General features: G+C 39.7%; 1 protein-coding gene across 2 annotated transcripts in view; it reads right to left on the bottom strand.

Annotated features, from left to right (window-relative positions):
- Nucleotides 1-20,875, bottom strand: part of ttll11 (tubulin tyrosine ligase-like family, member 11) — a 33,504-nt gene extending 12,629 nt beyond the window's left edge. Inside the window, exons 1-8 of one of the 2 annotated variants that reach the window (XM_051938121.1) lie at nucleotides 19,614-20,875; nucleotides 15,070-15,169; nucleotides 13,994-14,127; nucleotides 10,518-10,808; nucleotides 10,135-10,419; nucleotides 9,197-9,292; nucleotides 9,001-9,113; nucleotides 2,100-2,345 (exon numbers count right to left, since the gene is read on the bottom strand). In XM_051938121.1, the coding sequence (XP_051794081.1) occupies nucleotides 2,100-2,345; nucleotides 9,001-9,113; nucleotides 9,197-9,292; nucleotides 10,135-10,419; nucleotides 10,518-10,808; nucleotides 13,994-14,127; nucleotides 15,070-15,169; nucleotides 19,614-20,141 (1,793 nt within the window). In that variant the 5' untranslated portion in view covers nucleotides 20,142-20,875. The remainder of the gene's footprint in view (nucleotides 1-2,099; nucleotides 2,346-9,000; nucleotides 9,114-9,196; nucleotides 9,293-10,134; nucleotides 10,420-10,517; nucleotides 10,809-13,993; nucleotides 14,128-15,069; nucleotides 15,170-19,613) is intronic. The other variant, XM_022192493.2, reaches the window with a different exon arrangement.
- Nucleotides 20,876-23,723: the final 2,848 nt, after the last annotated feature.

The raw sequence follows: 23,723 nt of genomic DNA on the forward strand, positions 1-23,723 counted from the left end.
AGTTTTACATGTTTTTGTTCTATCATCTAGTTTATTCCACTTGGTAACTCCAATTACAGAGATACATCTGCGTTTCTTGTTTAATCTTGCTCTGTTTTCGTTTAATATGCAAGTACCTCTAAGATTATAGCGACTTTCTCGAAATTTGAACATCTTTTGGATACAATTTGGAAGATTACTGTAGTGTGCCCTATATGTCACCGTTAGGGTATTAAGATCAATAATATATATTTTTAATGTTTTTAACGCAGAAAAAATTGGATTTGATGGTGCGTAATAATCAGCACGACTGACAATTCTTCTTTCAAGGCACATAAGTATAAAAATTAATTAAAGGGCATCGGTGATACTGGCCTTGTATTTAGTTGGTATTGGATCGATACCAAAACTTGCAGTATCACACATCACTGCCACACAAACAGAACAGGCACAAACACAGCTATATAAAATCATTTAAAAGGGTAAGGTCCAGACCAGCAGCTCAACAGCACTCTGAGGTTTTTTAGATAAGTATTTATGCTGCTTAATGCAATGCAGCTGCTTAACTATTTAACCTACAGACTAAAGCAAAGCAATGCACTTCTCCCTGATGACTGCTGGTGCCTCTTAATGAGCAAAGGTGCAGGACGAGACATGCATTCATATTTGTAAGTCAGACAAGAAGACGACTTTGACAGGAAAGGAAATATGCCGGTTGTTTAAGTGTGTCGCATAGCCGGCAAAAAAACTAGCAATAAATACAGGCGCTTTATGTAAGATTTGATTGGCTGTATGCAAGCAAATTGATCATTTCAACAAAGAACTGATGGTAATTTGTCAGATAAAAATGCAAAGGTGCAAGCATGTCATCAACCGAACAAATCTGAAATGGAACGGTTTCTCTTTTGGTCTATAATTTGCTGAAAACAGACAATGTTGCACTACATACTGTGCCTGTGTATTTATTCATGTTCTATATATGCATGCTGTACCAGAAAAGAGCAATTCCAGTTGGACTATTTTCATTGAATACTGAGCTGACAGAAGCAGCATTACATTAAACACATGCAAATCATTCAAAATTACAAACAAGACAACGTTCCCGAGACCTGCCTCCATGCAGGATGATCGGGGGGCTTTCAGACAGAATGCAACGCCGCCGTGCTCTGAAACCCATCATTTCCAACGGCTTGCACAGCGCAGCAGGAGTTTTCCGGCGCGGTGAGCAAAGTGCACGTGCGGCGTGGTGTGCCGCCCGGTGAGCTGTGCATAAACTTTGACCGCGATGAATACCTGTGCAGCCAACAGTAACAAGGCATCCAGCCGGCCACAGAGGGCAAAACAGAGGAAAAGTTGATGTTGTGTGTCTGAATTTTCTGAATTATGACACCAGTGTGCGTTTGGGGTTGAGACGCAGATTTCCATCCAAGTGAGCATGTAGGTAGGCTTAAGTTTGTTTTGTGTTCTCCCCTAAACGGCATCACAGACCGATTTGAGTTTCCTAATTGAGATGAGATGAAGAATCTAATTTTAGGAGTCAAAGGGTTACCAACATATCTTGTTCCCGGCATACTGACAATGTTGTTCCGAAAATTTAAAAAGGAGCATTTCTATTAGCAGGAAAGATTGTACTTTTGTCAATCCAGTGGTTGTGAAAAATGCCAACTGCTAGATTAGCGTCGTCTCATTCAGAGCATCATTTACTCTAATGATCCAAATTAAGGATCTTGATTAAGTTCAATTATCCCAAAGGCAACTTGTTTGACTCGCTCTTCTTGTTTTTCGCATCGTATAGCATACAACCGAGGCTCTCAGATGAAGCCAGATTAAAAGCCAGTCTGCATGGGAATGGAGTAAGTTACCCAACAGCACTAAGTCATCAAAAATAGCCTTCAGTTTGGAGACAAAAATGCAGAAGAAAATCAAGCAGGTTTGGGACTACATGTTTTTCCTCTATTGTATGGAAGTACCAATCTGTGCTTAGATGGCACAATCTTTGCTTTAATTTTGTTGACATTTTAATGATAGTTTTGTGTTGCTTTTGATGTGGTTATGTCAATTTGTTTGAATAAGTGGCTCCTAATGGGGATCAGATAAATCAGTCAAATAAAGTTTTGTACCTGATGAAGGTTCGGAAGGCGGTGGGACCAAGCCGCATGTTGCCCTTGACCCCGAGGAAGCGTATGAACAGAGCTGCGATTCTCTCCACCAGCCGCAGGTAGTTGAACTGTTTGGTGTACTTTGGGTAGACCTGCTTCAGACACAGCGAGGGCAGAGATCCATTTTCTTCGGGGCTTCTCTCTTGCGACTCTGCTTCCATGGGAATCTCTTCTCCATGTTCAAACCCACCAGCCCTTATCTGGGCACTTAGTAAAAAAAAAACAAAAAACAAAAAAACACACATTATTATGATTTTTTTTACCACATTATATTTCAATGACAGACTTCAGAATTTATCAAGCTGAAATACCATTTAACCATCAGATTTAGAGACTTGAAGGATTTTTTTGTGCTGTCCTTGACTGAGTAATAGCTCTCAGGCCCTGCAGCACCGACCATAAGACCATCCCAGAAAGCTTTTGTCAACCGAGCTTAAGATAATACACCACTGGAGGTAGATAAATGCACCAAGCCTTTCACTTCAATCTGCACTTACAGTCCGGCTTGACAGGCAGAAAGGAAAAATAAAGCTGTATGAAGGCTAAATAACTCTCTTGTCATTCCCTGTAGCGCAGTCTGTGCACAGCCTCTTCACAGTCCTTTATTACATCCCCAACATTCACTATCAGCACTAAACATCAACATCACAGAGATCTGCAGTGAAAATTCTGGATTCTGAGTTGATACTTCTTGCAAAATTTGGAAAATTAATTTTGCTGAGAAAGGGGGGGATACACTGATGGAAGCAGCACAATAGCTTATCCTTCACCTGGTATATTTTCTATTAGTCAATGAAAGCTGGAAAACACATAAAAGCCCTTGTGTTGGTAACTTAAATTGGCCAAAAGTAGTCTATAGACTACAGATTTGGTCCATTGCGCTCACAAAACAGTGGTTGAGATGCTGGTAAAGATGATGTTTATTCCACACAAAGAGTGAAGCACAGTTTTGTTTGATGATAAAAAGTCGGCACGCATGTTTTTGTTTCTTTGTCTGTTAGAATTACTATTCCACAGGGTTCCTTTAAAGGTCATCCACAACAAGCCCCAAGAAAAAAAAAAAACACCATGCTGTGGAGCAGCTCGGGCATAACGGCTACAGCCAGAATTTCAGTCCTTTTCCTCATTTACATTCATTTCACAAAGACATTTTTCTAACTAAGTGAGATCTTGTTAAATAAATACCTAATCCATTTGTTGTAATAATCTTTAAAACTACCCTGAGCAGTTCCCTTGTAAACAAAGTTCTGCTTAAATTCAATATTTCAAAAACAAAATGCATTGTGTGTGTCGGTAGGGCTTAATAAAAGTGTTGGATACATTTCATTACCTCTGCCAAGGATGTTATGTTTTTATTACTGGGGTTTTTACAGCATAGAGGAGCCCTCTAAAGAGGTTTTAGCCAACACCAGAGGAGCAGCACCAATGCCAAAATACTAAGAACTGACAAAAACTGTTGTTAATTGAAAGTTCATTCATTCATTCGACTATAGTAGACCTTTTTGTTTATCAAGTGATCAGAAATAACAGGAAAAGGCATTGATTTCTATCAAATGAGGTATCAAAGACTCACTGCACTTACTGTTTGCAGGGTGATCATACTATGATGTGTAATCACCCCCCAGAAGACCCCTTCAGAGCCAGGAAAGACCCTGATTACATTTTTCTTGTTTGTAAGAAGGATAGCACAAAACCGACCAGGCCTATTTTCATCTAAGTAAGATCCTGTTAAATTTTGATGAGGATCTGGTTTGGGTTGCATATTAAGAGTGGACAATTAACTTTTGTGGAGATCCGTGATCTCGAAGTGCCCTTGTAATTCCACATAAAATGCTTAAAGAGCAAACAAAACACTGATCCTCTTATCAGAGCATTGCTTCATATCCCAAAAACTCCTCAGGGTACCTTTAAGAAGCTTCAAAGAGCAGAAACCCAAGTCGGATTAGTCCATCTATTCTGATAATCAATTAATCACTTGAGTTACTTTTAAAGCAAAAAAATCTCAAGCATTGCCTGGTGTTTCTCCAAAGTGTCAGATTTTCTGCCTCAATTTGTTTTACATCATTGTAAAATGAATAGGTTTTGGCTTTTGGACGGCTAAAATAAAACATCTGAAGATAGAAATGAGAGATATGTACAACTATGATGGAAAAAGCTTCTCTTTATTTTCTAGCCAAACAATTAATTGGTAAGTCAAGAGAATAACTGCCTGATTCATCTAGAATGAAGATCATGTCCAGTTGCAAACAATGTCAGACGTGATTGATTAACACGCAATGACTTTCAAAACCTGTCGTGTCACAGATCATTTATTTTAACTTTGCCCTTCGTCCCTTCCGCCAGCTATGCCATTGTCCTATTCCTGAGGGTTATGGCGCTTCTCATAGAAAATTAATCTACGCTCCAAGTTTTGTGTGTTTCTGCCCTTGGGCTAGTGTGGGTGGCTACACACTGTGCTTGACTGACATCTCCCTCACTCTTAATTTAGCTTTGTTGCACCTGAGAGGTCAGTACAAATTATACGTTTATCATTCTTATTAGTACACGGAGTCCGGTGACCTCAAATAATTCCCATCGCAGAAAGCTGAGCAGAAGTTTCGTCAGCCAGAAGAAGTATTAAAACACCTGTGTGGCTGTGCAGGACCTCCAAGCACAATTTCTATTGTATGTGAGTGTGAAGACACGCGTGCAGCAAAGGTAAATTCACGCCAAGGGGGTACAGTACTGCTGACTTTTATGAGGCAGTTTCTTTCGCCATGAATTAGTAAGCAGTGTGAATGGCACTGAGAGAGCACTGCTGAATGTTTAATAGAATCAATCATCCCTCAGCAGCCAGAAGGACACCACCCACATCTATTTAGACGGGACAGCCTCTGCTAAAAATGGACACATCTTCAACAGAAACTGACAGCCCAGACAGACAGCGAAGCAAATGTCTACAAACACTGGAGCAGGAGAAGAGAATGATGGAGGTGAAGCAAGAGGGTAAAAGGTGAAGAGTGGCAGGTTATTAGGAGAGCATACAGAGGCCTGGTGGCAAATGTTAGGCGAGTGTACATGAGGACGCCGACACCTAATTCTGCTGTCATTAACCTGGACGGACGCTGTTGCCGTTCTTTTGGTGTATTAAACTTAAAAGGTTCAGTGTGCTGTCAAAAGTGCTGAAAAGTGACAGCTGTGTCAGTAAAAAGAAATCCAAGTGTCTGCATACCTGTCTCCATTTTAGAAACTGGAATATTTTGCTTAAAGTTTTCTCAGTGCACAAGTCATACCAAACAACTGCAAGGCTTTTGTTTGCATAAATTATTTAAACACCCTCTTCCCTCAGTTGTTTCCATCTACACACCCACAGTTATGAGGCTTACGAGCATTTTCTTCCCATGTTTCCACAATAAAAGCCAATTCATGGTCCCTGTGCACATACCAATGGGGGGGGGGGAAATCGGAGTTCCACTCATACTAGGGCACAAGACGGTCGCACTGCCCCTAAAATCGAACACAGAGAAAACACACAGGGCTCCATGGATGTTCCTGAAAGGTTGGCACCACAGGGCATTGCAGCAGGTTCCAGATTCGGCTGTAGCACCATGTCAATGGGATTGTTCCCGAGGTGTGGCGAGCACAGTGGGCAGACATGGCACAGGTTTTTTTGTTAAAAGAAAGCTTTAAGTTTAAGTTTGAGCATGATTCGTTTCTGGGCACATGTGCAGTTTGGCCCAAATTTAGGGCTGTATGAGGATGTCAACAGCACGGTCTAATTGGACCTTTGTGGACAAAATTTACGTCAAAAACGATTGTGGACATGGGGACGTCAAAAGAATGAATTGGCCTGGGAATGTCTCAACTTTAAAGCTTCCATATGGTAAAAATCCACTTTTACTGCCTTTTGTAGTCGCTATAAACACAGAGAGCGTCTTCTTCCTGAAGAGGGCAGCTCTATTTGAAGCAACAGTGAAAACCCCCCCATTTACAACAGGGCTAAAACCAGGGCTTATACAGTCACGGTGAAATAAACAATCTTGGCAGTAGTGTGCAGTATTCTCAGCTGAAAAAATAAATGAATAAAAAGATATTCTAGGACATGTCAGACTTCCATTAACTTGCTGAAAAGAGCCACAGTATTGGGCCTTTAAAATTAATGCAATGTATTCAATTCACCTCGTTTCTCTTTATGCAGATGATGTTTTTGTAATCATGTCCCTTGCCCCCCATTTCAGGTACATGAGCCTATGAATATCAGCTTTTTGTTCTCACCCACATTCACCTTTCATAATGGCTCATAAATCACCCTCAGAGATATCATTCACAGGATTAATGAGCTGGGTGCAAGCAGTACATGTCTGATACCATCACACACTCCTCCTTAGAATTCCACATTCATCTCGACTGCCGTCTCTCCAAAATGCCACTTTCCTCCCTCATTTTTCGGCCATTTTATATTTATTTATCTCTTATATAAGTCCTCACACTGCCTTCTTTAAATAGCAGCACAGTTTTTTAACTCAGCTATAACTTTCTATCGTGCGCCTGGTCAGATCTCACCTTCATTTCACTTAATCTTAACAAGTGAAATTCATACTTGGGTGAATCCAGTCGAAACTGCGTTCTGAATGACTGAAGCCCATCCATCCCACTGCAGACCAGCTGTCAGCAAACACAACGCAGGTATATGTATTTACTGGTGGACCATCTGTGCAATAAGCAGGTTGCTTAACCTCCCATAACAATGTTGGGAACAGTTTGTGCTCTGAAAGACTGTTTTTCCCTCTTGCAGACTTTGAGAATTATTAACAATCAAACAAAAACCCAGTCCTTTCCATTAAAATATTGCAACTAAATCTATGCAAGAAGGTTAAATCATGTTTTATTAAAAGCTAGAATCCACTGCATCCCTGAGATTTTAATTTGATCATACTGTGACACTAAGATTTTCAGTCAGAAGACGCATAATACTAAATGGATCCCCAGTTCTTATTTCCTTTGTTTATTTCCTCTAATCAGCCACGAGTGTGTTCCTCTCTTTCATCAGCAATCAGATTTTTTTTGTAAACAATGGCCATGAGTTTTTAATCAGTTCACCCAGCAAAAACATATTTCTCTTTTAAATTTCTGAAATGATTTCATTTGAATAAGTGTTTGAGGCCTTCTTCCTTCCTAATGAATCATTTCATGCCACTTTAGATTCATCCTTTTATCCCACACTGTATGAAAGCTGTCCAAACTAACTAAAGCAGTAACATACTTTATGGAGGTTGATGCCTTTGCATTAAGAATACAAAAATGTCATTAAGAAAAATAAATCAGCTGCAAATCAGTTGTTATATACAATGTGTGATTAAACGTTTGATGTTTTCAATGTATTTGCTGATAATACTTCTGTTGTAGTACTTGAATTTCCTATTTAACTTTAAGGAGCTGCAAATCATGATCTGTAGCTTGTTTTTCTGAATTAATCGATAGTAGTTTGTTCTATAAAATGTCAGAAAATGCTGATAAATGTTGATCAGCATTTCCCAAAGCCTAAAGATGGCATCCTCAAGTATCTTGTTTTGTCCACAACCCAAACATATTCAGTTTACTATGACAGGGGAGGAAAGAATGACTTTTTTCTTGAAAAAAATCATGAAAATATATATATATATATATATATATATGGCACGATTTTGCGTGTAAGAAACAGTGGCAATGATATAACAGTTAGTGACCACCAGAAAATGTTTGACATTTGTGCTTAAAAAGTGAAAAATTGATTACAAAAATAGCTACAACTTCATTTTCTTTCAATCAACTAAAAGTGCAAGTTAAGAAAAAGTGAAGTGTAAAGAATAGAGCTGCAAAAAATTAGTGAACAGCCAATCAGTCTGCAACTATTGACTAGTTCACTGTGAAATTAATTACCAGCTATTTGCATATTTGATTAATCGATGTAAGAAAAAAAAGTGTTAAACAAGACCTTAGTGGACATCATCTAGGATTTTGGAAAACATTGATTGACATCCATTTTCTGATATTTAACTGATTGGCTAACGGAGAGAATAACGGACAGCATAGTTGACAATGAAAATAATCGTTAGTTTCCAGTTCAGTTGCAGATAGGAAAGTTTTGTTTAATCCCACAAAACTTGGGCCCTGAGGTCTAAGCCAACATTTAAAGTGAGGGACATTAAATTAAAGGATTAGGGGTCTTAAAAAAACACAGATAAGACTTAGTTCAAATGAAAATAAGGGAGCAGCATTTTATGTTGGAGCCTATTTCCTCCATATATAAGCACAGAATGTGGTTCTGCTGATTCTAGCTCCATTCAAACACAGCAATGCAGGAGAAACGGAGATTAAATATATTCTAGGCGGATTAATATCAACATGTTACTGGTCATGAATATAATAGCTAAGTGGGTATTATCTCTGGGTAGATATCCCTCTCACTTGCAGAACAAAGCAAATCAACTATCTGATATTGAGAATAATCTTGGGAGGAGGCGAGAAAAAAGGCAAGAAATGGAGATGGTGACAGAACAGAAACCATAAATCATCTTGTCACAAAAGAAAAACAAGACTGGGGGGGGGGCATACAAACCCGAATGGTGGAGGAGATTTACTGGCAGGCACCACACAGGGCCAAGCAGCCAGAGAGATTGAGCCACCAGACTAGTATAGTAATGTGTGAATTTCCACCACGGCTCAGCTGAATTTAATTTCTCCATTTAACAAGCTTAGGGAGAGCTGTTGAGTGGTGCAGAGCGGGGCTCCGAGGAGGAATGGGCAGAGTGAGATATCATGTCCTTTAAAGTGGACAGGCAGACAAAAGAGTGGAGGATGTAAGAACTCCAGCTTCAAACCGAGTGTAAGTGTGAGTATTTACATTATCGGCTTCCTGTGGCCCGGGTCCATAAGGCGCAGAGTGTCCCTGATCACTCCTACTTTGACTTCCTCATCCACTGGACTGGGGACGTATTCAAAAACTCCTGGTGCCACCTGAGAGAAACAAATGCTTTCAACTACAAAGTGAACAACAACGATAACCCTATGATAATACTGGTATCGACATTCGCTCTTACTTCCTGTTCATGTTCTATTCTCATGCTGGGGTTGGAGTTGACTTCTAATAACACTGGTTTCAGGTTCTTCATCAACAGGATGTCAAAGCCTAAAATCTGAAACACACACAACATTAACAGCATTATGCACATTTTGTATATTAATATGCAAGACACCTTGACACCTGAATTTATTTACAATTAAATACATTTTTTGTGGGTTTTTGCTTTCCAGCTGATGTTCAAATAAGTGGAGATTGTTAATTTATCTATTACACATAGAACACAGACACACAGATATATAATAGTAACAGATATATAAAAATTAGGTCCCACTCCGATCAGTCCTAAGACAAACCAGAGCTTGCAAAAGGTTTTGAGGTACGTATTGAATATGCACAAACAGGCATTGGGGGAATGGATACGCTATCTCAGCTGCAGTCTGAATGAACGTGGCATGTTACGAATACAACAGGTGTCAAAGTGTTAAAGCCAGTGACAGGTCGACTGTATGGATGTGCATGTTAATTTCACACATACCAACCGCATCAGTACCTCATTTAATCATTTACTTTAGTCCGGTACAACCATAAGTTATTAAGTATTATCTAGCTTGCTTTATTTTCTGCATTTCTGAACGAGGCATGATGACAATTAAGGGAAAGTTAATTAAAACAAAGTCAACCGAGTGTCACAGTAGTGAACCTCAGCATTAACACATCTCTGTACTTCTAGCTTACAGCCTATTCCTTTACATCTAGCACATCTACATCATGAAACATTCCTGCTGCTTTGCCTACTGTTATTACCGTTTATATATTTGCAGGATGACTTTTGCACAGAGGAGGAGCAGGTAGGCCACTATCACAACAAAAATGTTTATTCTAGTTGTTCAAAGCACATTAATTGTGCAAATCTGAACAATGTAATATGTTCTTATACTGCTACTGCATACCTACCTGGAAGCACGTGGGTCCCGGTTTGCCTGGCGGTATGTCGGCCTGATAGTAGACTTTAAGTTCAGGCACCACAGCGATGGCAGTTTTGATAACGAGGGCGATGATGTCCGACCACACCCTCTTGATGTCCACACCTTTAGCTGCCAACCTGTACAGCACACTGGAGAGAGTGCGCTTGCTGCCCGTGCTCTGGCTGTCCGAGTGAACAAAGTTACCACTGTGGACGTTGAGGGAGTAGTTTGTCAGGTGCATGAAAACGTGGCTCAGATTCTTCTGGCTGGGCTCCTTCATAATCAGAATAAGACCGATGTTAATTATCGGTATGCTATTAAAATATAAATACATGCTTCTTTGTATCACAGCAAAATAACCATGGTTTCTACCTGGTAGGGCTCAGTGCAAAAGCGCGTGAGGCCTTCTTTGGCAATGTAGATCTCCAGTGGCTCCAGGGACTTTATCAGCACGTAGAGGCGGATGTCGAACTTGAGCTTGTCGATGAGTAACGGCTTTTGGATGTACTCTTGCACTACAGACTGTTTGGCCTGCGAACCCGCCATGAGCTTTAGGTCACTGGGGTCACGGATGAGGTAGATGCCGTCCCCCTGAGAGCCTCCATCTGGTTTGACAATGAAGGTCGGATTCACCGTGGCATCGTTCTCCTTCACCATTCGGATCTACGGGAGAGAAATAAGGTTAATAGAAATCTTAAAAACCCTTTGTTTCTGAGGTAAGAAAGCTTTTAGAGACTTAATAAATAAGTGATTGAATAATGGCTATTGCTCACTCTCCCCTAGACGAAAGACAATTTTCCTTTTTTCTGAATTAACGAATTAATGTTTGAATCACAGCCTATAGAGAGCGCACTCAACACAGTAAGTTGCCTTTTAGAGTTAGAGTACGAACAGACCAATGGGATGAAAACAACATGATACAAACATTTGAAGCCAAAATTAACTCAAGACAAACATATTGACAAGGTTTACCATTATTCCCGAGTTAAAACCTCAATGGGTCTCTCATTGTGTAATGTGGTCGAATAAATGTCATGATGCAATTTCTTACTGCACCGTGTCCATGGAAACCAGAAAGCAGTGATCAAAGCTTTAGGCAATCAGAATTTTGAATAAGTCTCACAATAATCTGCAAATATTAACTTAGGTTTTATCCTACTGACAGCATAAAACACCATCCATCTTATTTTATTTCTTCATCTTCACAGTTTAACAAGCCCAAGTGTTATATTTCTGTTTCAGTTTGATTTTTTAAGTATTGTTCCAAAATGTAATTCAAAGCCTTGTTTTTTTTTTAACTTAAATTCTATTTACAAGGAACTGTGCTGAGAAGTATGTTTGAATAAAAATAGTGATATCTTGGTGCCCCCTGCTGGACAAAACATGGTGTTGCCATTTGACTTCCTAAGTATTGACCGATTCAATTACATCACAAGCGCAGATAATTCAGCTACAATTATGAAAAAAATACTCAAATTTTAGTTTTTTCGAATCCCAGGAAAGTTACAAAAGCTTAATATACCAACAACTGAAATACATCAAAATAGATATGGATAAGAGTCCACACATTGCACAAAAAATAAAGTACACATCTTTATTTTCAAATCCATTGTAACAGTCAACTTTATGGCTTCGGCATTTGCTTTCATATTCCGATAATTGGCAGAACGAATTCTGAATACTGAGAGAAAGCATGAAAAAAATATTTTTACAGCCGTCTAGTCATTTATGTCCACACGTTAATTGACTCAATTGTGTAGACTTAATATATAAAGCCATTAAAGATGGCTGCATTCCATTTAGGTGTTTGAGGTCTATCCTACACTCAACAAAAATATAAATGCAACACTTTTGTTTTTGCTCCCATTTTTTATGAGATTAACTCTGATCCAAAACTTTTTCCACATACGCAATATCACCATTTCTCTCAAACATTCTTCACAAATCTGTCTAAATCTGTGATAACACTTATCCTTTGCTGAGATAATCCATCCCACCTCACAGGTGTGCCTTAGACTGCCCACAATAAAAGGCCACTCTGAAATGTGTAGTTTTATCACAGCAAAACGCCACAGATGTGGCAAGATTTGAGGGAGCGTGCAATTGGCATGCTGACAGCAGGAATGTCAACCAGAGCTGTTGCTCGTGTATTGAATGTTCATTTCTCTACCATAAGCCGTCTCCAAAGGCGTTTCAGAGAATTTGGCAGTACATCCAACCAGCCTCACAACCGCAGACCACGTGTAACCACACCAGCCCAGGACCTCCACATCCAGCATGTTCACCTCCAAGATCGTCTGAGACCAGCCACTTTGACAGCTGCTGAAACAATGAATTTCTGCACAAACTGTCAGAAAGCCTGTCAGGGAAGCTCATCTGCATGCTCGTCGTCCTCATCGGGGTCTCCACCTGACTCCAGTTCATCGTCGTAACCGACTTGAGTGGGCAAATGCTCACATTCGATGGCGTCTGGCACGTTGGAGAGGTGTTCTCTTCACGGATGAATCCCGGTTTACACTGTTCAGGGCAGATGGCAGACAGCGTGTGTGGCATCGTGTTGGTGAGCGGTTTTCTGATGTCAATGTTGTGGATGGAGTGGCCCATGGTGGAGGTGGGGTTATGGGAAGAACACACCTGCATTTTATTGATGGCATTTTGAATGCACAGAGATACCGTGATGAGATCCTGAGGCCCATTATTGTGCCATACAGCCGAGAACATCACCTCATGCTGCAGCAGGATAATGCACGGCCCCATGTTGCAAGGATCTGTGCACAATTCTTGGAAGCTGAAAACGTCCCAGTTCTTGCATGGCCAGCATACTTACCGGACATGTCACCCATTGAGCATGTTTGGGATGCTCTGGATCGGCATATACGACAGCGTGTACCAGTTCCCACCAATATCCAGCAACTTCGCACAGCCAATAAAACAAAACTGCACCTTTCAGAGGGGCCTTTTATTGTGGGCAGTCTAAGGCACACCTGTGCACTAATCATGGTGTCTAATCAGCATCTTGATATGGCACACCTGTGAGGTGGGATGGATTATCTCAGCAAAGGAGAAGTGCTCACTATCACAGATTTAGACAGATTTGTGAACAATGTTTGAGAGAAATGGTGATATTGTGTATGTGGAAAAAGTTTTAGATCTTTGAGTTCATCTCATAAAAAATGGGAGCAAACAACAGTGTTACGTTTATATTTGTGTTGAGTGTACCATGTATATGGACTTGTGTGTGCGTACTGGTGCACTTAAATGGAATGTAGTCATTGTTAATGTTGTCCTTTGGTATTGTTTTAAGTAAAAACATGTATGCTGGAGAAAAAGTCTATTAAAAATCACAAAATTTGATGCATCGGATTGAAAAGAACACCGGTGAAAACTGTATGATAAATTGCCATTTGTTTGATCTGTTTAAACCATTTAGCTATAGTGATTTGGTTATCTTCCGTTTTCTTATGTGTACCCTCTCACTACACTTCTGATTTTAGTTCATCAGAATAAATAAATAATGAAGATTTTAATTTCCATCTCTAATCTTTCATCATTTTATCAACATGTATTCTGGTCAATGAAATAAAGCTCTAAAATTGACAGATATAATTTTTTTAGGGTTTTAAAAATGTGCACTACTTCAATGAAATCAAACAAAAACAGCACTAAAAACTTAACCCCAAGATTTAAACTTGGTGTTACAGCTGTTGTTTCAATATGCTATACACATACAAAAAGATGATGACTTGATGTTTTCACTGCTGGTGTGGACAGGAATACAGAAGACCAAATATACTCCACTTTTATCATGTCTGGCATCATAATGCATTTGTTATGTTATGTAACGATACCTGAGTGGAGAACTGCTGGTACTCTTCAGGCAGGATCCAGGAGCGGGGATAGAAGTCGTATTCTTCTGGGAACAGCTCCTGCATCGTCCGCACTGCCCGACTCATGTTAATCTTCCTCAGCATTTCAATCATTCCTGCAAGGCGCAAAGGACTGATTCAGAGAAAACTGAATTCACCTGGAAAATCTATTCAGATCAACTTGCACAAAGACTGTTGATAGAAATAGGACTTCACAACATCAAGGAGGACTTTTTTATAGGTAGAAATGCACTATTTTTGAAAATCATAATTTAGCATGACATAAGATAAGTACAGACTACAGGATTCTGGTGGTTCGTCTATCTTACAAATACATTATTTTTCAGAATCTCAAAAAGCTGGTTCATCTCTCCATCACCACAGGCAGAGCAGTTGAGGTAAGGCAGCATTTACCCACCTTTTATTTCAACTCAACAAACCACTGACTCTATACATTGATCGGTGAACCCCTCGTGACGTCTCCCATAGACTTCCTGAACAGCAGTTTTGGAGCTTAGCGTGGTAACTCTGGCTGTTGCCAGCTTGGCAGTGCCTGACTCTAATCCAAAAATGAGCGTGAGTGGAGCTGAGGCAGGCATGCAAACCTGCCTGAGCTGCAGACTGTCCGATGACAGCAACCACCTGTTGCACAAACCGGTCACGCCCTTAAATATGTGTTACTTGGAGTCTTCAATGCAATCGAAAAAGGGTGAGTTATGTAAAAATGTATTTCTGACAGACTAAAGCCATTTGTTGCGAGGGTTTAAGCATGTTTATATTTGCTAGAAACCTGCACATCTTACCATGGGGGTCTGTGGGGATTCGTTTGCTTTTGGTGCCAGCCTAAATTGGCCATTGAAGAAACTGCAGTTTTTGGCACTTGTGTTGGCTTCATTATTCAGTCCTGATGGTTGCCGCCTCCTACAAACCTGGTTTTGATTACAGGCTACTAAGTAACCTGAATATAGAGCCATTTTTCCAGTTACACTTCAACAAACATTGGTGAAGGGTTCTCCTATAATAAGACATTTGTAAAAGAGGCGGAAGCGGGGAAATACCTGGGAACTTGTTGACCTGCCCTGAGACGATATTTTCATTGTCATGGAAGGAAACGCCGTGCCAGTAGATATCACAGGCTGCTCGTCTTCCCAACGGAAACTGATGAAAGAGAGAATAGTGAAATGAAGAAATAATACATGAACAACAAAAACGGAGAATAAGAAGTATTTATTCACAAAATCAGGCCTGTTTGCATTTGTAAACCAGGTTTAATCTGTTGGTATGACTCAGGACATTAGCAGGGTGTTTGCCCTCCTGGTGATCCCAGAGTGTGGGGATAATCTTGCCTAAAGATGGCAGGTAGTGCGTGCTGTGTTGTGATGAGCTGGGAAAGAGGAGGAGAAGTGATACTATAAAAGGATTTAGAGAGCAAGGAAATCCCACTGGCAGAAGGTGCAGCCGTTTCCCTCTTCACCTCTTCTGCCAACACTCTAAACCACGTTATCAGCCGAAAAGATAGGCTATTGCAGTCATTTCACATACAAATGAAAACCAAATACCTATGGATGAAAGGATTGGGTGCGACATCCAATTTTCATGTCTGGATATTTAGATTTGAAATTTCTATTTAATCACTGTTAAGACCTCAAACTAATACAGACACCTCGCTAACACGCAAGAAAGCTTTCTGTATCACAGTTCCACAGGGTTATTCAAAAAGAATAAACCGATTTCATTATGCAATATTTTAATAAGGAAGCGTAACAGAAAACTCCAGCCAAGTCACAAGTATTCTACTCACAATCAATTTTTATTTGATGTTTAAGGTCATCACATAACAGCAATCAACTCAGTGGATCATGATATGCTGATACACGTCTGGGAAGAATTCTCTCATCGTATTGATGTTGCCCCTGCTGCAGGTGGTGGCCATATTGAACATTTGTAAAACAGGAAATAAAAGTTCATTGTGAGTAGAATACTTGTGACTTGGCTGGAGATCTGTTGCTTTTCCTTAGAAAAATATTGCGCAATGAATTCATTCTTTTTGAATAACCCTGTATAATACTTAGTCTCATTTTTGCTTTCCCTTAAACAACAATCGATGTTTTACAGTCAAACTGCCACTATTAAACAGGAAAATTAACCTTCTTTCCTTTAAATAAAAGGGAATTTTAAAAAAAAATGTATCTAAAACAAAACTACCCAAAGTCATCAGTTTCCTGTAATTAAAAGATTTCCACACATGAAAAGGACATTGCCTAACACTGTACTGCTTGTTGTACTGTTCTTAGAGTCTGTGTGGATGCTCATTTGTACGTCCAATACTGCCCGAAAATAAATCCGCACATATTTCAAAGATCAACTCTCAGATTTCCTTGCAGCTCATGACTGAAAAAATTCAAACTCAACACAGCTCAAGGCCTAGTTTCAAAACTTCAACATAGAGCTGCAAAGACTTGTATCAAGAAATCTATCTTTGACTTTATTACATCAGCAGGACTTTATACCAAATTGGATTGGAAAGTTAGCAGCATATCATCACCACCCTAAATGTCGCTCTGATACGGCCCACCTTACTGCCAAGCCACTAGAGAAACCTATGACAGCGTTGCATCTCATTAATGAGCTAGCATGACGCTGTGTGAAACGGGAAAACCCTCCACTAAAGCCAAGACCTGCTATAAATACGACCACGAGAATGCCAGCATATAACTGTCAAATCGCATCAAGGAAGGAGATCAAATTAATTTTGGGAGTTTCGTGGAATGACGCGACTTAAAAATAGATATCTTCCATTTGTGGCTGCTGACAGGCGTGGGACTTAGAGGAAAAGTTGTTTTCTGAGTCACTTTTTGAAAGAAAGTACTTTGCTGCCTGGACTGAAGCCTAGTTCAAAATTCCATTTTTTTTTTTCCAGCAAAACTAAAGCCACAGAAATTTGAAGTTGCAGTCTATCTACCATGCCTCCACTAAAAAGCATTTATAGTTCCAGATATTCAGGTTATTACTTTCCAAACACGCTCAAAGGAAGCCTCTAGGTATCATGAATTTTAAAATCCATACACATTAATTCAAAATGTCAGCTTAGTCTGTAGACTCTTATCAAAAATAGCAAGCCCATTATGAAATGCACGGTTTTTTATTCCCATTTTCTGAAGTTGTCATTCAGACCCTCGAGCTGCCATTCTCTCTGGCTCCTCAAAGAGGACTAAACGTTTATTGGATTAGAAGAGCTTAAGGCTAATAATTTCCCTCTGTGAAAGAGAATGCCATATGCTGAAAGTCAGATGACAGCTATCTCTCAGGCCAGCGAACAGATGGAAAGACGTAGCAAAATGCTAGGCGTTTTACAACCCTCAAAAACTATTTTTCCCCATCGATTATATTCCATAACTGATAAACAGGCTACTAGAGTTTCAACCCCCTCAAAGATGCTAACAGATACTTTCAAAATGACATAAGATCTATAGCACCCTTGACATTGCTGGGGGTGGATCGTGTAGACAAAGCGTGGTAATGTATAGGCCTTCTGCGTATCGTTTCCGATACCAGACCTGGAAGGGTTTAGGTGTCACGGCGTGTTCACTGGCGATAAGCAGTCTTTACCGCGCCTGTCGCATCGAACTGCTATTCTTCACTTCTCATGCATAATGAAAGCTGTGATAATAATGCCTGATAGCTGGTATTAATTGCATTACGTTCAAAATGACCAGATGGTGTTTAGGGCTCAGAGTAAGAAGAACGGAATCAATTAGTTTTCTCATGAATGTTTTAAAGTTGCTGCTGTTCATTTTGAGAGCATTTCAACCACAACCATCCTTTGTGGTATTATATATCTAAGGCATGCAAACTGAAATTACTACGCTGTGGTTGTGTTAACTGGAGATCACGTAATCCAACAGGGGGAAAGCACAAGTCATTATACTCAAAATTACATCTGCAGACTTAAGTGAATTCCTCGATTAATCATATTTATCTATAAAACATCTGAAAACTGTGGAAGATACCTGCCAGATAATATTTTCTGGACCGTTTGACTTCAACTATCAGAAAACTTTCCATTTCCTCATTGATTTATTCAGCAAAGGCCACAGTTCTACTCTATACATGTGGTCATAGAAAACATTAAAACACAGTAGAGGTCCAACAATTATAGGATCAGATATTTAGCATTTTTCCAAAGACCTGCAGCAGTGATTTTATTTATTTTAGTTTTCTTATGAGTGCAGACTAAAGTAAATTAAAAATGTGCTACTTTGGCTCTGCTGCAGTTGCATCTCTCCAACTGTACTCAACATCTGATGTAAAGCATCTAGTTTGTAATGACTAGCTTGAGTTTTCCCTTGACAAGTATTTGGCAAAAAATGAACTTCTTTGGTGCCAGGGCCCTCGCAGAAATTATATTGTAATAAGACAACAAAAACAGATGAGACAAATTAAAGTGCATTTGGACACCTACAAAATGTAGCAGTATTGGTAAGCAGGTGAACACAAGTTCCTATCTTTAGCATACATACAGCTTATTTTTAATTCATACTTAATGACAGCTGAGTAACTTAATATACAGACAGTTTCAACAACATCTGCCACATGTCTTCTAGGATCTCCTCACATCTACATCAGTTCCCCTGTCCAACCTACCACCTTCAATACTGTACAGACATCACAATAACAGGAAATGTACATTGTGACCAACTCAGCCAAGTGTTTTCTTTCATCTCATTTTCGTACAACCACACAACACTCCTACACAGAGTGCTGTGCAGATTCAAAATTCAGTTCCAACCTCTGAAAATACAGCTTGATGATTCACATTTCATCAGAGATAGTGCCTCTCTTTAAACTTCAGAGCTGGAAGAGTGAAGAGAAGAAGCACATGGGGGAGGCTGACTAATGTAACTATTACCATATTCATTTTAGCTGTTAAATACACTGTGTTATGTTCTGTGAAACACCCAGTAAAAATCATTGCAAAGTAGTAATGCTGTGCAAACTGATCGAAACTGTAGAAAATGTGCGTCAAGATTATGTCTATTTGAGAGTTGTCTCTCTGTGGCCTTCATACATGCAGTTTATGTTTTATGCAAGGCCTGATAATGTGATTATAGAGAGCTATATTGCTTACAAACTGGTCATTAACAATTCCAACATTGTCTGATGGCTGCTCTTAGATCTCAGAAAAGAGGATCGCTCTTCACCATTATGGTTTAACCACTCAGTGTCTAAAGGGACCATTTAAAACACATTAAAACAAATACTAGGTCTCTGGTGTTGGATTTTATTCAATGGAAATAATTGCAAAAGTTGTCGACAGTGTCTCAAAGTTGGAGAACAGAAGTTTTCGTCCATGCACATTCATGACCAACGCCTAAGCGGGTTATCATCTGGATGAATCCCTGATACAGTGACATCAGGCTTCCTCTCTGGAACAAGCCCTTCATATGCAGTCTATGCACTGCTGCTTAGCTAAACCAGCTATTCACAGCATTACTTACACAAACTATTCATAGGAATGAAAACTCACAGCACAGGGATTCAGCATATAATCTCCTGATCAAACAGCAAAAACAAAAAACAAAGACATTGTCATAGAGCTCACCTCTTTCCACTTTAGCTGCCTGATGCTTATCTTCAGTGCCTCCAGCGAGGTTTTGGCTTTCGATGTGTCCACTGTCACAGGCCTTCTCTTCCTTGCAAGTTTGAATCCGTCCTCCCTGCGTGCTTCTTGGTTGTTTTTGGACGCATGGATGGTCACATAGTTGCCATTGGTTTCCTTCTTGCCCTGCAGTATCTTCCCAGTTCCCCTGATGTGAAGTGTCCGCTCATATCCCAGTCTATTCAAGTTTTTCTCAGCAGCAGCAGACACTACAGACCCATGCAATGACAGATCTGAGATTTGCTTGCCACTAGAGTTCTTGTCATCTTTCCCCGGCTTACTGCGACTTTTACTCCTGGGTTTGGATGCATCTGTAGCGGGTATGGTGATACTGGACGGGTCGGGCGAGTCAGAGGCAGTGGGAGAAGACACTGGTACCTGCTCAGCATCCACACCCTCCTTCTCTGCATCCTGGCCCAAAGATTTCATTTGCTCGAGTTGAACCTTGACTTTTACATAATGATCACTCATTATGCGAAAAACGACGAGTGACGCTGCCGGGCAGGGCACAGTCGTACCACAGAGTGCAGTAATCCGACACCGGCAAGCTAACGTTATCTTGAAATAATGTAGCACGCATTGCTAGCTTAAATGGCCAATTAAAGATTAAAAGCCATTTGCTTCAGTCGGGTCGTCCCCCAAACAGAGTGAGTGAGCACACCGCGGAAATACGCCTTCGCTAGTTACCGTCTGACATCTCCGGCTAAAGAAGTGACAGAAGCTAACGTCGCTAGCCAGCTGGTCACTATATTTTAATGGGCAACTTCAAAAGGCTAGCGGCTCCCACAAGCTGGCGGTGACTTCTCCTAGCTAATAGAGACAGGCTGCACTTGTAGCCGACACTGCTAGCTACTTGATGAGAGCTAAACCCGACGTTCGCCTGTCAAACTTCATTTCGCTAACACACTTACTTCTGAGCCGTGAACGCGACCCTGTAACTCACGGTAGACTTCACCTTGCCCCGGCACCGTTATCTACTTTTCAAGCGGCGTCTTAGCGTCGCCCATAGCCCGGTGCTCTGTGTACAGTGTGTTTGCTGTCGTTCCTGTGTTGTTAAGCAGCAGAAGGCAGACCAGCCCATCGCCCAGCCTCCATCTGCTCTGAACCCAGCTGGTGCTGCCTTTGGAGCTCCTCGTAACCCCTTGTATTAAGGAGGCTAGTTGGCCTCATTTACTATGAATAGACTCTGGGTAGTGGTGGTGCCTACTCCATGGAAATGTGCATCACCGTTAGATTTTCCTACGCTGGTGTGTTTGTTACCCGTTTTATTGCAAACCAACAGCAGTATTGTCAGAAAAGGAATCAACCACAACACTATTTCTGACTAATAATGTATTTTATATGTGTTTTGATTTTAAAGCTGTATTTTTGCACTGGAATGGGGTGAAACTGTGTAGTTTACCGACTTGAATGGTATCCCTTCAGGATTCGAATTTATTTTTTCCGACAGCACCTGAAGGCGATACAGAGATGCCTTATGTCCCTGTTGGAGCACTGAATGATTAATATTCTCAACTAAACAGAGTAAACGCCATAATTCTACAGGGTAGAATGGTTTAAAAGAACAAATTCTTCTTCATAATGTTTCACAGCCAATATTGTAATTTGGCTAAACAAAGCTGTCAGATCAATGATGCATTTACTTCTGAGATGGAGAGGAAGTTGGAGGTGGCCTAGTCTCAAGTAGGTTCACCTTAACTAATAATAAAACAGCAGTCAAATCGCTATCTATATTGTACTTAACTACAGGAAAATGCTAAGGAGTAGCTCATTGTTCAGTCCTTTATGTGCCAGTCTTTGGAGGGTGTAGATCCAATGAATAGACCTTATATTGCTTCAGTATTTCATATTGGTGAAGTCTGAGAGATTACTTTAAATTATAAAATAAAATAAAATAGTTATATATAAAGTCATTTCAAAAACTGGCAAAATTGTATCACTTGTGCAATCAAAATTTTAACTAATCATACAATAAAAGAGGAATAAACAAAACAACTTATAACAAGGATTTTTTTTAAAAAACAGAAAATATTATCCAAGAAAAAAATGGCAAGTTGCAAGATCAATTTCTGAACATTAAAAAAATATAAAGGCAAATCTGGATAATTTGTAAAGTAAATTTTAGAAAAATCTAGAAATAAAAATATGGGGTAATATAAAAGATTAGATAGAACAGCATAACATTGCAACATTAAACCCCAAAATTTTATATATTAGAGCTGGGACTTTGACGCATTAATTTTAATTACAGAAAAAAACCACGCTAAAAAAAAAGTCGCACTTAATGGCACCTCTCTCATTTCTGTAATTTCTGGCACACTGATGTACACTCTAGCAGCACAGTAGGTGGCGGTAATGAACCTAAAGTCTGTTTGCCTTCAGTATTTCAAATACATCTATTGTAAATCTTAATTTTACATAAGTCAAGAGATAGTGTTTGAAGCTATTTCATTGTAGGAATCCAGATTTCTCATTGATTTTTAATGTGCAATCCATATTTGTATCAAATTATTCCATTTTATTATTCCATTCAATCTCAGATTAAACCCCTGGAGTATGACATTATTCTGGGAATTGTAAATGAGCATCATCACTGGACACTTGTGGTAAAAAGAATATTTTATAAATAAAACACAATATAAAAAGAGTAAATATACTAATGCAGTACTTGGTATAAAATAAAGTTGGTGAAGAAATAAGGTCTCAATAATTTTTTTTTTTTTTAAATGGAAAAAATATTTCCCAAGTCGAAGGAAGCCATTAAAAAAAAAAAAATGTTTTGACACAATAAGCTGAGGATACTCGTTTTAAAAGCATGGTAATAGGCATGTCAACTATCCCTACAAAACTGGCACACATTTATGTCATATCAATTTACAAATTACTTTTTTTCTGCAGGGCTTTCATGCGAGAAAAAGGCTGCAATTTTTCAAGGTGGGCATGTGATATTGTACAACACACAAAACAATCTGACAGTACGTCGTGGAGTTTTTGCACTGAAGATATGTTTGCTTTGCAGAGGAATGTCATCCTCAAATTTCTGTATTGTAACATGACTGCCCCGCCCCCCCAAGACAAATAATATTCACCTTTGAGATATCTACAACTCAGAAGTTAAGTTACAGCAGATTAATATCTCTATATGGTGACATAAGCTCATAATTGCTTGTTACGGTCCTGTCTCTGTCCACCTCCTCCGGTCTGGTAATTCGTATTTGTGTGCTGTGCTGTTGTCGCCCCGCATTCGTGTCCGTCCCACCACACCTGCGACATTTGCAGCTGAGGTTGGATTGGAGCAGGGGAGGAATTACCACTTCAATCAAGGTTCCAGTTGCTGTTAAAGCCCAGTTGATGCAGCACTCAGTAGCGTTTCTTAGGGAAGGGGGCTGCCCATGGTGAGTGTGTGAATGATTATGTGAGGCTGGAAGATAGTCAGGAGTGTAAATTGCTAAAGTAAAACCACATCTGAAATATTTGTTAGTTTCAGTTAAGGGGTGGAGAGATTAGGGGAATGTCTCTCTATATAAGTTTGGTTAACCCATGAGGAGAAAGTTTAGAGAAAGCGAGCAATTCATCAAGCGAGTTATTGTCATTGTGGAGTCGTTAGTGTGACTGTGACAGTAAGTGGTTGTTTGAAAGAGTGTGTCTGAGGTAAGGTGTGTTGAGTTTGAGAGTATGGAGTTATTGTTTTTTGTATGTCTGTTCTGTAATTTGTCTGTATTGGTTAAGTGTTTGTGGCAGCTGCCAAGTCTGAAGGTAGGCAAGTTAGTAAATAGGCAAGTGTAAGATTTAGTTAGGTGCTAGTGTAGCCAGTGGTAATTAAGGGCAAGACAGGGAAATCATTCCAAAAATTGACCCTGGAGCAGTTAAAAATAAAAAATAAAAATAAAAAAAAAGTGCTGGACTTGAAAATGAACAACCATTACCCTGAAGGCATCACTGCAAAACAGAAATATGACATCAGAGGAAGAGCTGAAACCTTCATGGTAAAGGGTAAGGTGTGTAATAAGGCTTTGTAGTTTGTCAACTGCACTTTCTAAACTCTAAATTCAT

The sequence above is a fragment of the Acanthochromis polyacanthus genome, chromosome 18 (assembly GCF_021347895.1).
Source record: "Acanthochromis polyacanthus isolate Apoly-LR-REF ecotype Palm Island chromosome 18, KAUST_Apoly_ChrSc, whole genome shotgun sequence".
Lineage (NCBI taxonomy): Eukaryota > Metazoa > Chordata > Actinopteri > Pomacentridae > Acanthochromis > Acanthochromis polyacanthus.